General features: G+C 43.4%; 1 protein-coding gene across 2 annotated transcripts in view; it reads left to right on the top strand.

The window, feature by feature from the left end:
• spata20 (spermatogenesis associated 20) overlaps nt 1–16,044 on the top strand; it is a 227,575-nt gene that overhangs the window by 32,387 nt on the left and 179,144 nt on the right. For both annotated transcript variants that reach the window (XR_014875716.1, XM_085170426.1), the window contains exon 15: nt 2,646–2,726. Coding sequence is in view for 1 of the 2 variants with exons in the window: in XM_085170426.1 (XP_085026552.1) it covers nt 2,646–2,726 (81 nt within the window). In the remaining variant the exon portion in view is untranslated. The remainder of the gene's footprint in view (nt 1–2,645; nt 2,727–16,044) is intronic.

Below are 16,044 nucleotides of genomic sequence, written 5' to 3'. Positions count from 1 at the left end.
ATTGATGATGTTTGCATATTTGGGTAATAATATTCTCTCTTTAGTTGGTCAAACTACAGATGCCATGAAGCAACCAGAGCCTCAAGTCATGTCTGTTTGTTAACTTTTTTATAATAACAAATATTGCAAAAAGTGAAAGACAGATGTAATGTATACTATTCCTTCCGACTGCAAATCACAGCAAGCAGCCCTACTGTACTGTACTTTACTGTATTGTGTTTCAGCCATTCCTAAACTTCCATGGCACAGTTTGAAATGGGACACACAAAAACTTTTAGTCACTCTGATCGTCTCACAAATGAAAAATGAAACGTTTTCTGTGTGTGTTTTGTCATTCATTTGTTTTAATCTTAGTTTTACTTTCCAAATTAAGTTTCCTGGTCACTATGAAATGTGAGATGAGTTCAAGATCAGAAACTGGTCTGAAAACACGAATAATAATAGTAAATAAGTTCTTTTGAAACCCCTTAAACCCTCAGAAGTTCTTTAGAATCCCAAAACTTTTAATATAAAAATGTGTTGATGTTGAAACCAATCCTAAAGGATTTTATCCTGTAGGGTAAAACAATAAGTGCATCTAATTTTATAAAGTTATCAAACAGGATTAAGTTGTATAAAAGTCTAAAAGGTGTGACTTTTAAAGCAATGCTGTTCTGTGCACTTAAAATGTAATTTGTTTGTAAGAATCAAATATATTTTTTTAGGTATTTATTGTAAATTATGCTGTGCAGCCCACCTGGATCAGCTTGTGACCCACATTTACGTAATCACTGTTAAACATCTTTTACTGAACAAAAAACAACAAAAGTTACGATTTTTGTTCCCTGAAATCAAAATAATTTTTCATTTAATGAAAAAAGATAGCAGCGAGCTTTTTAGTTCAGTCAAGTCCATTTTGTTTTTATATCACATTTGTGTCTGCTTTTAAAGTAAAAAGTAACATTGTGTTCAGAAGTTGTTTTTGTATTGTAAATTTTGATTGATCTCAGCTCTTGGCAACTAATTTCTTAGTCGACTAAATGAGGGGCTGCACAGGAGTGTGCGTGTGGTGTAGGGCTGCAACTATTCCTCAGCATAATTGATGACATTGCCTGCGCAGAATTTTATTGTCGACGCATCATACGCTAGTACCACGTAAATGTGTCTTTGTAACTGACCGCAAAACAAGGAGGACGGAAGAAAATGGAAATGAGAGATTAAGATAAACATTAAATGTAGATTGTGCAAACGGAGCTTTCCTCCCACAACAGCACTACTGCAGTACGTGATTATTTAAAGCGCCCGCACCCTGGAAAAAGGCAAATTAGATCACTACATGAATAATCTCGAGTTACAGCCCTGCTGTGGTGGGTGAAACCTTTCTCCCTTCTTTGTCCGATCAGACTATCGAACCAGCTTGACTAGCAGTGACTTAAATAAAGGATCAAGCCTAGATTTACAGATTTATGGGGGTTTCTACAGCGATCTTGGGTCTACAGCTCCATCTGGTGGCTCATGGATGCATAACCTTTACGACACAATAAATGGCTGGCATCGATTGATATGAACGTCTGGTACCAACCAGCAGCGACAGTTAGTCATCTAGTCAAGTAGTCACGCACATCCTTAAGCTGAGGAAGTGTTCTAAAACAAATGAAGGCTGAAAAATCTTTCACTTTATATATAATGAATATGGAATGTATGAAAGTTTTGCAGTAATTAAAAAAAATAAGAATTTTTTAAACAATGTTGTATTTTTTTAGCTTCATTGGTAAACCTCGATCCCAGTAATAATCATGAGTTAGACTGAACAAAGTGGCTGCGTGTGTAATTTACTGACTAATGAAAGTGGAGTTAGAGCCAAGTAGCCTTTGATATCCTCACCATTCACAATATTTATGTCCTGTGCTGTTTCTCCTCCCGCTGCTGCTTTTTCATTATTAACAGCTTAACTTGGAAGCTCAGCGCCCATCATATAAACCCTGTTTGGATAAACATTTGTTTTCAAGAGTCCTCCTTAAGCAAGCAGCTAATTTGTTGATACATATTTTTCACCCCATTTCATGGCCCGTAGGTTATCTGAGGACAGCACCTCTCTAAGCTCCCTGCACATCTAATCCCTGGACACACAGACTCTTAATCATTTTCCCCTGTTTTTAAACAGGACTTGTGCATTTAAGGGATTATTTCAGCTGTTCAGTTATGTAACTGGTTTGAAATATTAACACCCTCAGTTTAGCCTGAAACCACCAAAACTAGCACACCAGCAGGAGTTAGCCCAAAGTTTCCGTAACACTCAAAGAAAATTTTAAGTTTGAAAGCGTGTGAGAGAAGAGAATAACAGGAGCCTAAAACAGGATTAGTTAGAGTTTGTCTGTCATAGATGACAGGGTGACAGGTCAGGGTAACAGCGCGAGGGTAACAAGCTGAGAAGTAAAGCAGGGGAAGGCGATCCCAGAGAAAACACCTGCCTCCCTTGTTAGTGCTACAAATACAGTACTGACCTATATCACTTCCTCTCCATCTCCTCGTCCCACGCGTCACCTTTCCCCCCATTGCTTTGGTCTTATTATACTTCTTTCCTCTTTCTTCCTTCTCCTTTCATCCACATAATCTTTTTTCCTCACCCTCCCTCCTCTTCTATTTTTTTTATTTATCTTTTTTAGATTGTGATCTGTGGCCAGAGGGATGCTCCAGATACCACAAGTCTCCTAGCAGCAGTCAAGTCCCTCTTCCTCCCGTATAAGGTAAGCTTTCAACATCATGTTTGATTGAAAGTGATGCATCATCTCGACAAACTGAGAAAAATATGTCACCAGTCGCTAAAGCAAAGATCAGCTTTCAGCTTTGTAGACGCATGTTGATTTACTCCAGCGTCGGTGTCTTTAAGGAGGCAGCAGATTTGCACTAACCTTCTAAACGTGCACACACACTGACACACAGAAGCAGAGTGAGCCCAACGTAGAACAGCGCCTGTGGCGTTGGCTGATTTAAGTGTGGTTTTTTAAAGGTCAGCCTGAGCTTCTCTCTTTTCCACTCCTCAGTGTAATAACTTCCCAGCTATCTCTTTGGGGGCATTAGTTGACCTTAAAGCCCGTTGCTGACATTGAAATGCCCAGTAGGTCTAAATCTTAACTCTGCAGTCGGTGAAGGCCTTACTTGTCTTCCTGCTAGCCCTGATGGAGGCTGGTCGTTAAGAACTGGACAGCTGTCAGTCTGAGTCAGTCTTAAATTCAGTGTGGCTAGCCAACATTTTTCAGTGCTTTCAGACAGAAAATGTTTCCCTGTGTTTTACACTAAATATAATAAATGTTAAAAAACAACAACAACATAAATTGTATATAATGGCAGGTTACCCCTGGGTCTGAAACGTGAAAATCCAGTGTGGGAGTGCCTTTAACCTGCTTTCTTTGTAAACTGAACATGTTAGAGTAAAAACTAAAAGATTGTCAAACAAGCACCAGAGGTTTGCAATTTGTGAGCGTTAAAAAAATGTCTTTTTTAGAAAAGACACAAAAGGAAACAAAGCTAGAAGATGAGCCAGATACAGAATGTAGATAAAAACGAGACCTTTTACTTACTTGTTTATCAAAAAAGTACATAAAACATCTCAGGTGAAAATACTAGTTTCTAGTATTCTATGTCATAAACATTAAGATGGTCATATTGGGGAGGGGGGGGTTGTATTTGGGCGTTTTTAAATTAAATGAAATTGAAAATTTCATGTGACTATTTGCCTTGACATCTGATGTGGTCTGATCTGAGTTGACTTAAAAAGGCCATGCTTTGACACATGCCTGTGATTTGGTGCCAGCCTCTATCTCAGAACATCTTGACAGCATGGAAGAAAAATTTCTGCGTGGCTTTGACTTTGAGAGGGTGAGGTAGGAGACAGTGATGGTCTGTTATGGATGTTAAAGTCCAGAGTGCATCCACAGGAAAGCTCCTTGGTGTTGTAGCTTTCTGCTGCTTTTGTCACTTTGTGGGTTAAATCAGCGGTCTCCAACCTTTTTTGCGCCACGGACCTGTTTATGCCCGACAATATTCTCACGGACCGGCCTTTAAGGTGTCGCGGATAAATACAACAAAATAAATAGTACCGGTACCGAAAAAAAGAAGATTTATTCATAACACACGTGAAAAGACCCAGGAAAACCGAGTAAACGATAAAAACGATAACAAAATAACGCTGAAAACCGATAAAAACCCTGAAAGCCATACATTTCACACCTGAGCCTCAACTCTTGCGGCCCGGTACCAAACGACTCACGGACCGGTACCGGTCCGAGGCCCGGGGGTTGAGGACCGCTGGGTTAAATTGTAAAAAGAATCTTTACAAGCTTGTTGAGTAAGTGAAACTCAACAAAGAAAGTGCTCCAGCACAGATTCACAGCTCTCACTATAACACTGCTCTTTAAATTCACTTATTTACCCAGCTTGCAACCAGAATTAGACTACTAAATTAAAGCAGTGTGTGGCAGGAATAAGGCACGGCGGGTCCAGGGATCAGTGTTTTTAGACATTTTATTCACAACACCTCTCACCACACACCACACACACCTGAGTCCCCGTGTTTTTAACATGGCGGGCGTGATTGCGGATGCCGTGCAGGTGCGTCCGCCCTCCCTGCACGCCACCGCAGACCACGCCCCACCACACACCCCCATCGCCCGATTGAGGCCGGGGAGTCATCCGGCCGAACCTACTCCCCCCCACCCCACCGGTTGGGGGGAGCAATGTCCGTTGCGGAGGCCGCCCACACCTCCAATGGCGCCCACACCTCCAATCTCCCCTCCCGGTTTCTCCACCTCTTCCGGCTGGAGCGGCTCGTCCGCCGCTGGCTGGGGCGCTGGCGGGAGCGCTGGCGGGAGCGGCTCGTCCGCCGCTGGCTGGGGCGCTGGCGGGAGCAGCTCGTCCGCCGCTGGCTGGGGCGCTGGCGGGAGCGGCTCGTCCGCCACTGGCTGGGGCGCTGGCGGGAGCGGCTCCGGCAGCCCCTCCCGCGACTCCCCTTCCTCCAGCCGGTGCAGACCCTCGCGCGCCTCGTCTGCCGCCTCCGGTCGGAGCGGCTCGTCCACCGCTCCCGGCAGGAGCAGCCCTTCACCCGGCTGTTCCCCCTCCTCCAGCAGGCGCAGATCCCCGCGCGCCCCGTCTGCCACCTCCGGCTGCTCAGGTGCCCCACGCGGCTCCTCCACCGCTTCGCTGTCCTCGGTACACACCTGTGGGGGTGGCGCCCAGGCCCAGAGCAGCGCCGCCAGCTCCCCAATCCGTTGCAGGTGGCGCTCGGACTGGTCCTGCTGCTCTGCCTGCTGGCGACGCACCTCCGCCGCCTGCTCCCGCTGGGCGGCCGCCATTTCGGCCACCCTCGGGGCCAGCTCCTCCACTCCCTGGCTCCGATAAGAACCCGCCGTGCCGCCTCCTGGGTTTCGGCACCACTGTGGCAGGAATAAGGCACGGCGGGTCCAGGGATCAGTGTTTTTAGACATTTTATTCACAACACCTCTCACCACACACCACACACACCTGAGTCCCCGTGTTTTTAACGTGGCGGGCGTGATTGCGGATGCCGTGCAGGTGCGTCCGCCCTCCCTGCACGCCACCGCAGACCACGCCCCACCACACAGTGATTGTCCACTCCATCTCTTGCCCTGTCTTTTCTCACACACACACACACACACACACACACACACACACACAGTCCACACTGCCCTACTGAAATATAGATGAGTTGTGCAGTATCAGGCAGTGGCTGCAGTAACATCAAGCCAATTCCAGATCCCCGCAGAGAGACACAGATCAGGACCGAGCTGGATGGAGCCATTATCAGGATGATGTATTATTAAGGCTGATGTACACTGTGTACTGTCACATGCTCAGCCATGTTATATTCAGGGTAATGACAGTGATTTCTCTGATGGGGTACTGTCTCAGTCAGGAGAAATGGTCACATCAATAATAAAGACAGGTTTATTTTCAAGTTAGGTTCATTTAAATGAGAAAGTTCGTCATGAAAAATGTCGTTTTTATTGCTCATTGATTTTACGCTGCACCCCCTCAGAATGGTAACCACGTCATGTCAGTGCAGCCTGACATGACGTGATTGGCCCATTCGGTGGTGTCATTTCCTCCTGTGCAATTCCAGCTTCTCTTTCTGTCACCATTTTTTACCCCTTAGCCACGTAAGGCTGATGGGGTATCATGGTCACCCCACCGGGTGGGTGGATAAATGCTGGCAGCAGCAGTGACTATGTAGGCTAAATTGTAGCCTCGTATTGTAATCGCGCATGAGGAGGCCATCTCACAGACGAGCCCTCGTGTAGTGACGTATGAGAAATTTGTCCCTGTTTGTTTGTTTTTCTGGTGTAAAATGACTCAACTGTCACTCCTGTGCTCTTCAGCACACTTCAAGTTTTTCATTGACAAAAATGCCCGGTGGGGAAAAAGTTAAGATGATGAGATAATCGAGAAGCTCCGCAAATGCACTGTCAAATTACACTGTGATTCAAAAATCAATCCAACACTCGGAAATATCCTCCTCTTGTTTTCTTTCATTTCATGATGACTATGATAGATCAGTGTAGCTGCTACATACACACACAAATAAACTTCAGAGTGCACAGAAAACATGCAGACTTTATACAGAGAGGTGAACCAGGAGCCTTCTTGTTGTGAGGCAGTAAGTGTTCGGCACTACACCACTTAGAGTAAAAGAATAAAATGTTCTTTGGACTGAAACCAGTAATATGGTTAAAAAGATTAAAGTCGAGGAAATTTTATGTATTTATTTTTTATCTCGAAGACATGGATAGAAAAAAGGAGGCTTCACTGGTATCTTGTTAGAAACTGAATGTAAAGATGTAACAGTTTACAGTATAACTGTGTGCATTTGTACTTTTAGAAGCAGAGAAAAAAAGACTCCTGGAGTCTGTTTGAGTGACACGTCAGATACAGATTTTGTGCTAATGAGCCTCTCAGAGTGAGATGAAGGGGGAGGCTGAGAGGGAGTAAATGAGGCAGAGGACAGAGTGTGTGTGCACATAGTATCTGTGTGTGTCCAGATATAGTGACAAGAGCCAACTTTAGTGGCAGTAGAAGCTGTCTCAGCCAGGATGAGATTTGATGGTCCTGCACAACAATAAACATGCACATAAACCTATTTTTGGAGATGAGACATCACACTTTGAGAGGAATGGCATCACTGCCTACAGCAGATGTAAAATACACTCACGGACTTTCTGATACAGTATGTTCACAAGCAACACTTGGAGCACATAAACACATTCTGGGAGATACACAGTTTCACATGCAAATATCACTACAAGATAAATAAGTGAGGACAAACGCTCACATGTACGTGATGTGATTACAAACTAGAGGAAGGGAAAAGGAAGAAATTAAGAAAAAGTAAAACTGTGCTGAAGCAGTTCGCCTGTTAATTGATTACCAAGAAATTTAATCAGCAATTTAATCAGCAGCATAAACAGAGAAGCCCACACCTCTCCCTCTCCCCAGCCACCTCCTCCTGCTTGTCCGGGGTAACACCAAGGCGTTCCCAGGCCAACCGAGAGAGAGATATAATTTCTCCAGCTTGTCCTGGGTCTGCCCTGGGGCTTCCTCCTGGTGGGACATGCCCAGAACACCTCACCCAGGAGGCGCCCAGGAGGCTGCCTTATGAGATGACTGAACCACCTCAGCTGGCTACTTCCAATGTGGAGGAGCAGCGGCTCTACTCTGAGTCCCTCCTGGACGGCTGAACTCCTCACCCTATCTCTAAGGAAGAGGCCAGCCACCCTTTGGAGGAAGCTCATTTCCGCCGCTTGTATCCGCGATCTTGTTCATTTGGTCACTACCCACAGGTTGTGACCATAATTGAGGGTAGGGGTGTAGATCGACCGGTAAATTGAGGGCTTCGCTTTATACTCAGCTCTCTCTTCAACATGATGGACCATCAATCTCCCGCTCCCTTCTCCCGTCACTCGTGAACAAGACCCCGAAATACTTAAACTCCTCCACTTGGGGCAGGAACTCGTCCCTGACCCGGAGTGGGCACTCCACCCATTTTCCGGCTGAGGACCATACCCCCAGATTTGGAGGTGCTCATTCTCATTCCCACCACTTCACTCTCGGCTGCAAACTGTTCCAGTTTAATGGTTCAGTGTTTAGAATAATGCTTATTTTATAGTGAACCTTTGTGGAGCCCTTCACTGCTGTTAGAAACCAGCTTTTTTAGCTTTCCACTTACTTTTAACAGAGCTTTCCTTCTGATTGGTTACCTTTTTTAAACAGAGGGATTGAAGAGCAGATGGGTGTGGATTTAGTGCTGACGTACTTAGAGCCAAAAATAGAAAATAACTCTGAACGTGAAGCCTTAGTTTTGGCTTTACAGGGGTTACTTTATCATATGCTTAAATATGGCTTGAAACTTTAGCCATGTCTAATTTGAGCATCGACCAGTTTAACAATCCAATCCAATTTTATTTTTTTTAAAAAGTTGACAAAAGTAGTGATGTGTCGGTCGCGAACGAAATGGCTCTTAGTAATAAAAGCATGTATAACTTTCCAAAAGTTAATAATAAATAAGAAGTGCTTGACCATAGAAGCCTCCGTTGGCAAAAACCTAACTGAACAAATGAATTAAGAATTGTTTGTTCAGTCTTTAAGTTACAGCCCATTTTCACACCAAGATTATTTATAATGGAAACTAAAAACGCTACGTCCAGATCAACAGAATCAACCTTTGGAGACATTGGACACAGGTCCAGTTTTGGATCATCGCTGGAACTAATTGGTTTTTATTATTATAATTCATACTTCTCATTAAAGTAAAAAAAAATAAAAAATTAAGGTCATTCAGACTTTAATGTCACTTGACAAAATATGTAATACTTTTAGGAGCAGGTAGATTTGGAAATCATCAGCACAGAAGTGTAAGGAGATGTAACATCTTTTCAGAACTGATACCTGGCAAAGTAATAGAATAGAACCCTGTGAAACTGGTTAGATCTAAAGCACTAAAAGAATGGTGTCCACAGAGTCATTAGCTAATAAAAGATCATTTAAAAACTCTTAAGAGAAATGATTCTGTGCTGTGAAATGTTTTAAAACCTATGAAATAATAAAAACCTGGACACTTTCTTGGTACACATTCTTTGATCTGTTCCTTTAAAGTAATTCATTTCTGGTAGCAAGAACAAGGAAAAGTAGAAAACATGATCTAATACAGATAATGTACAAGATGACACGTAAAAACACCAAATGAACTGGAAGGGAATGGGTATAATGCAAGTAAGGGATAAAGTGCATGATGGAGTCAGCTGGGTGGGTTATATAAGCATCAGGAGTGGGAAGAGATTGAAGGTTGGTAAATGAGATAAAGGGAAGAAGTCGAAGGAAGAGTGAGTAAGAGGACTGTGCTCCACGTTACATTAGGTAGCTATGAGCAGAGAACATGTCTAATTTAAATCCAATTACTCCTTGCCTGTTTTCCTGGTTTTAGACCGCCACAAACTAATTGTGGTGAATGAGGTGCTCAGAACTCAACTCACGCTAATCTAGAGCATGCACGCGCACACACACACACACACACACACACATTTTTATTTCTTCACACTTCATTTAAAATACTTACTATTTTAATTCACCGCAAGAGTCTGCACTTCTCAATTCACTCCAGCACTCGGAGCTGCTTCTTCACTTTTTGCTTGTTGGAATCAATTATAGGCCTCCGTTAAACCGAAACATCGCTCTTGATTGTAATTGCTGCAATAAATTGTGGTTAATTTTTCTATTACACAGAAACATAGCTTGATTAGAGTCGGGTTAGAGTTTGTTGATTGTGTAAGTACAGAAATTGTAGTATGGGATTTGCAATACAAATAGAGATGCTGTCTTTTTTAGCAATTGGGCCTAAGGATAGGGATAGACACTAGAGTGTTACAGTGGTGTTTTGTGACATGAATCTTAGTCTTACATGGGTAGGACTAGAAACAGTTTTTCTAGTGTGCCTCCTCTACTTAGGACATGAGGTCTTTCTTCTGGTAAATATGTTAACAGTGTGAAAAACACAGGTATAAAGGATAAATTGATGGTGGCTAAATTTTCTTCTTCAAAACCACGTTAGCACTGAAAACACCAACGTGTGGAATTTCTTTGCTCTAAAAGTGTGCAGTCAGAATGTGCTCTCAAAATAAGGCTAATATTCTAACAACACTTGCAAGGACATTTCTGAATTGTATCATCTTCATGTTAGTGACCTCTGTGAGTCACTGATTCTAAAACATTACATCCATATTTGCACTCCAATAATGTTCAACCTGTACTGAGTAATTCGCCTGCTTTCTCTTTTACCATGTCTGCATTTGGGCACATTTGTGAGTCAGAATGGTTTAACGTCTTTTGCAAATCTCCACATAGACCCTTCTTTTGGGATTTTAACAGTAATGCTTACTGAGACTTTTTGTGGTTTATAACAAAGAGATGACATTATCAAAATGATAACATGTTTTACCCAAGAGGCAACATGTGTGCAAGTGCCAAAAACCGCCACTTGAGCACCTTCAGGATTAAAAAAACATGTTTCAACCTGGTACCAAAAGGTTGTTTTTGACTGAGTTATTTATTTATTTGTTCAATTAATTCATTTTTGTAAACGAATCCACCTGGGTGCTGGAGTTAGACACATAGCTGTGTTTACTGACAGATGTCCTAACAGAGGCAGCTGAAACTAGAAGGTCTTTGCTAGGGTCCATTCACTGCTCTGAGTCATTAAACTAAATTTCTTCACTGTATTTGTGGCTGATTAAACAGAAGTTAACGTTTATTAGGGCTGATGCAGAGATGAGAATTGTCAAAACAAAGTCCAAAAACACCCACGAGATCGTACAGTTCAAACATACTTGGGGAATTTAACAGACCCAGGGACAAAGGAGAAAACAGGACTATTTATACACTTGGGGCAAACTAGACATAGGTGTAGAGTAGATGATCAAGGCAATGAGACAGGATGGGGGTTCAAGGTCAAAAAGCCATTATCAACCTGATGAATGTCTCTCTTTAAAATTGTAAGGTTTTATTGCTGTAGAGAAAAATGTTCAGTAAGTAAGGTAAGTAAATGCAATTTAGTTCTCTAGGAACATTACTTTTGAGAGAGGGTTGGAATTATTCAAAGAAATGTTATTGAAAAAACAAACTCAGAACTCAGTTTGCATTGTTCATTTGATTGCTCTGCCTATCTGATGTAAACACTCTTGGTTACCACAAAAGTCCTCTCAGTTTTAATTATAGAATTGTTTTGATGACATACTCTTCGACTTTTCCCTTTCTTTTTTGTATTTTGTTACATGCTGTTCAGGAGCATCCCATAACTGTGGTTGGCTCGATGGCTAAAGCAAGCCATGGTTGGGAAGTTTAATTTGTCATACTTTTCATTCTTTTTGAAATTTTTATTGTTTTTTATTTATCAGTGTAAAATACTTTTGTTCCACTAAGATTATGGAACCTAATATATACTTAAATATAGCTTCTTTACTGCTGGACAGATTGCATTGACTTCCTTTGTGATATTTTTCCCCTATTCTTAAACCTAAATTCTGCTGTTCCTAATGAGAGCTGCTTTAAAAGTAGTCTGCTTCATTTTGAACTGTGTGCTGGTTAATCTTGGTGGTTAAAAAAGAAAAATCAAGATTTCTCCACAGGTCTTTCTGATCAGCATTTTTAGAATACATTTACAGAAAATGGAAAACATTCAACACTAAACATGAAGATTCATCAAGCTGTGATCTCAAGGCTGCTTAGTAATGTAAGCAACAAAGCATGTTGGCAGTGGCATTGATAGTGGTTCAAATTATGAATTTCTGTCAGCCCAAGATTTACACATGATCTTTTATGAGTTGAATAATGTTTTACAAGAACTGTAATTCCCATTGTGAGTTCCCACTGAGCCCGACTGTGTCTTGTCAGCTCTGCTTATTCATCAGCCTTCCCCCCAGAAAACTAGCCAAGTAACTTTGTGTAACTCTATTATAAGCAAACTGTCACAGAGAGCAATAGAGTTGCTGTTCCTCTCTCAAGTGTATTTAAGTAAAAACTTCAGCAATATGTGTCCCATCCTCTGAAAAGTGTTTGTGGCACGTCTTATGGAGGACTGTAAAATGTGAGCGTTAGAAAATATGCTTAGGACAGAGATTTTTTTATGGTTTAAGAAATGCCATGTAAGAATTATTAAATGGAATTAAATGTAGATGGATATATTTCGCATTCCCTGTGCCTTTCGAAAGACGAGAGTGAGGCAGAGAGAATAGGACAAATCGTAGAGTAGAAGGATGGACCGTGGCCTATTAAGAGGAGAGTCCTTTTGAAAATGTCTGCGAACAACTGGGAATCCCTAACAAGACCTTAGAGACATGGGGGAACAGTTAGCAGGGTGATATGGAGTGTGAGTAGAGAAAGGGAAAGGAGGGGATGGGTGGAGATAAGAGAGAGTCTCTACTAGCTAACTTGCAATGGTAACACAACAGTAAAAAAGAGGATTAGAGTTAGGCATGCCCAGGGTCCCCAGTGATCTTTAAGCTCCGTTGTTTCACTCTGTGTCCTGCTGTGTCTCTTTGTTTTGCTGAGCCTCGGTCACTCATCAAAGCGCCTTAAAAGATTGCATATGTCCGCTAAGATTTGTTTCTTCTGTTCTGTTAAACAGACTTGTACTTGTAGCAACTTTCTGCTCATTTTGACCACTCAAAGTGCTTTCTACCACAAGCCACCTAAAAACATACAATTTCAGTGCTTTTATTTATTCCTAAGCACTTTTTAGCCAACATTTATAGTCTAATGGATGTGTCAGGGTAGGGCTGTTTGATATAACAATATATATCGGATGACAATATAAAAACATCTATTGTTTCATTTTACGCTATCGTTTGTTTCGTGGTGTCGCAAAATGAAATGTTTACGGCAATATTTTTTCATCGTTCTGATGGTCACTGTAGTGGCTATATTAATTTCTTAAAGTTCTCTCTTTCTCTTATATGTAATATAACCACACTAGGGATGGACAAGCGCCTGTTTTTATGCGTTGTTGTTAGCAACGACCTTGATGACCTGTTAAGCCCGGTAACCATCCAGAGTAGAAAACAGTCTGACTGACAGCTGTGGGAAAGGCCCCAGATGGTTCATGTAGAGGAAAAGTGCATTTCAGGCTTACTTTAATGCATTATCCTCTTTTTCCTGCTTTGTCTCTGCTATTTTGCAAATGAACATCCTTTAGATATTCAGTTTCACATTACATTCACCTCCTTCCATTCTTCTTATATTTGTTAATCTAAAGCATTACACATTCATCCATTAAGTGAATGTTACTTTTTTTTTCTTTTCATCTTTCTGTCCCATAATTCCAACATGTGCCAGTATATTCATAAAGCAACGGTGAAGCTGCATGTACACTCATGATTCAGCAGAGTTGACAGCTTTAGTGGCATGTGTGCGATATAATCCTCTGCCCATGGTATCTTGAGTGCTGTAGCCATGCTTGATGCTTCATGCTTGTCCACATTTCAGCTCAGTAAATATCCTCATGCTGTGTGTGGATACACATTTACACATACATAATTACAGGCATTTTGCAACTGTATATCCCTTTGGGTCATTCTTTCCCTCTTTATAAGCTGTGAAATTCTTTCTCATGTAATCACAGGTGTAGCAAGGTGAAAAACATTTTTTGTTTGATCGTTCTTATGTTTGTAAAAAGATTTTTCCCACAGTTGTGGACAGAAGTTTGCATATATGTATTTAATATTTCTTTGAACTTTTTTTTCTTTCCAAAGAATTACCTTTTTAAAAAAAAACATGTATTGTGTTCACAAGTGAATTTATTAAGAATTTCCTCTAATGCACACAAGGCCAAAACTATACTTACATTTTCAAATATATACATGCAATTTCACTCATATTTGGTTAACTCTCCCTTAGCAAGTTTTACTTTGATGCTTGATACCCATCAGTGTATCTTTCCTGTGTTAAATAAAACACAAGATTTGCTTTTGTCTTGGAAAACTTGCAGCATAAATTTAACTTCTGAGATTTTTTTGAATAAATGATTCCTCTACACAGCATGCTACGACAAAATGTAATAATTTTAGTTAAAGTTTCCAAACCTGGAACTAGGTAGACTGCAATACAGTTGCAGACTAAAGCTGACAAACACGTCTTGTTTGGTGTTACTCATACTCTCCTTTTGTAGTCCAGGTTAGTTTAAATCAATCAAAAATAATGTTTGGAAATGTTGTGCTGAAAATGCTACAACTTTGTATGTCCCATGCCTCCATATTGGTGACCCTACCTTGAACACACATCGAACCATGGAGTTCGCCCTGGACGCCCAGCTACTGCCGGCCCTCTGCCTCCTGCTGTGGCTACGTTTGCCATGGCGCTCCAGTTGCCGGACTTCTGGCTCCATGACCCCTCGTCATGGTTTGTCCGCGTGGAGGCTCAGTTTGCTCTCCACGGCATCTCGGCTGACGACACAAAATTTCATCATGTGGTTGCATTGCTCAACCTGCTAGCCACCCACTGTGCGATGGCCCTCCTCCGGGACCCGCCCGTGCAAGGGAAATATGTCACCCTTAAGGACCTAATCCCGCGGCGATACACCCTCTCTGGTGCGGAGCGAACCAAGAAACTCTCCCTCTCCAGGCTGGCCGGAGGCACGGCTCTTGAACTCACGGAAAATATGTTGTCCTTGCTCGGTTCGGACAACGGAGGATTCCTTTTCGGCCATCTCTTTCTCAAACTGCCTGTCACTGTGAGAACTGGCCTCGCCAGTTCCCAGTTTCTAGCGGCGCAGGAGTACCGCTCCCTGGCTGAAGAGGCAGATCGCATCCTGCTGGTTTTCCGCATGTTTGGAGTGCATGCCTCGGCCGTGGATCCGCCACCGACACCCCCAACAGCTTTCTCCGGAGTGGACAAGCTGGCGCTGACGGCAGGAACCGCTACACACCGCAGGAAAGATTTTTATTTCTACCATCAGCGTTTTGGCGCCAGAGCGCGTTGTTGCCTGCCGCAGTCGCTGACGATATGGAAAGGCTGGTCTTCATTGAAGACTCACGCTCCGGGCGCTGTTTTCTGGTGGACTCTGGCTCCCAAAAGAGCCTCATCACGCCCACCGTCGTGGACCGCTTAGCGGCAGGCCACGGACTGCGGCTGACTGCGGCTGATTGCGGCTAACGGTTCTCCTATTGCAACTTATGGAGAAAGACGAGCCTCATGCCGGAAGACACGCCGGTGTAGGATGGAGATCTGCGTTTGCTTTGCGACGTGTCTATTGGTCCCCCCGTGCCCCGTCGTTCCCCTTTTGTGGCACCGTCGTGTTTTCGACTCCATCCATGCTCTCTCTCACCCGGGCGTACAGGCTTCGGTCAAGCTGGTCAGCGACAAGTTTGTTGGGCCGGGCCTGCGGAAAGCGGTAAAGAATTGGGCTGCTGCGTGTGTTCTGTGCCAACACTCGAAGGTCCACAGGCACACTCAGGTGCCCCTCGAACCGTTCCGCGTACCCTCGAACCGTTCCGCGGTCGGACTGCTCCCACAGTTACAGGGTTTCACACACCTTTTGACTGTGGTGGATTGCACCACCAGGTGGCCAGGGGCAATTCCCCTGGATTCCACGACAGCAGAGGTGGTGGCCAGGGGTTTGTGTCCACGTGGGTTTCGCGTTTTGGTCCCCCCGCTGACATTACCTTGGACAGAGGCCCTCAGTTTGTGTCGGAACTTTGGTCCGTCATGGGTGACAGCCAGGAGGTCAAGGTCCACTGCACCACGGCGTACCACCCGCAGGCTAGCGGGATGTGCAAGCGGTTTCACCAGTCGCTCAAGGCCGCGCTCCGTGCTTCCTTAACGAGTGGTAGCTGGGTCGACCGTCTGCCTTGGGTTTTGTTGGGGTTGCGCAGCGCGGTTAAGGAGGACCTCGGGGTTTCTCCTGCTGAACTGGTCCTTGGCCAACCCCTTCGCGTCCCTGGAAAATTTTTGCCTGAGAGCCTCCCCCCCCATTTTTTGATGTCTCTGTGCCAGCTCTCCACTCCCCTG

The sequence above is a fragment of the Neolamprologus multifasciatus genome, chromosome 8 (genome assembly GCF_963576455.1).
Source record: "Neolamprologus multifasciatus chromosome 8, fNeoMul1.2, whole genome shotgun sequence".
NCBI classification, from domain to species: Eukaryota; Metazoa; Chordata; class Actinopteri; order Cichliformes; family Cichlidae; genus Neolamprologus; species Neolamprologus multifasciatus.
The sequence above is the reverse complement of the archived record's forward strand: the minus strand, read 5'-3'. Positions and strand labels throughout refer to the sequence as shown.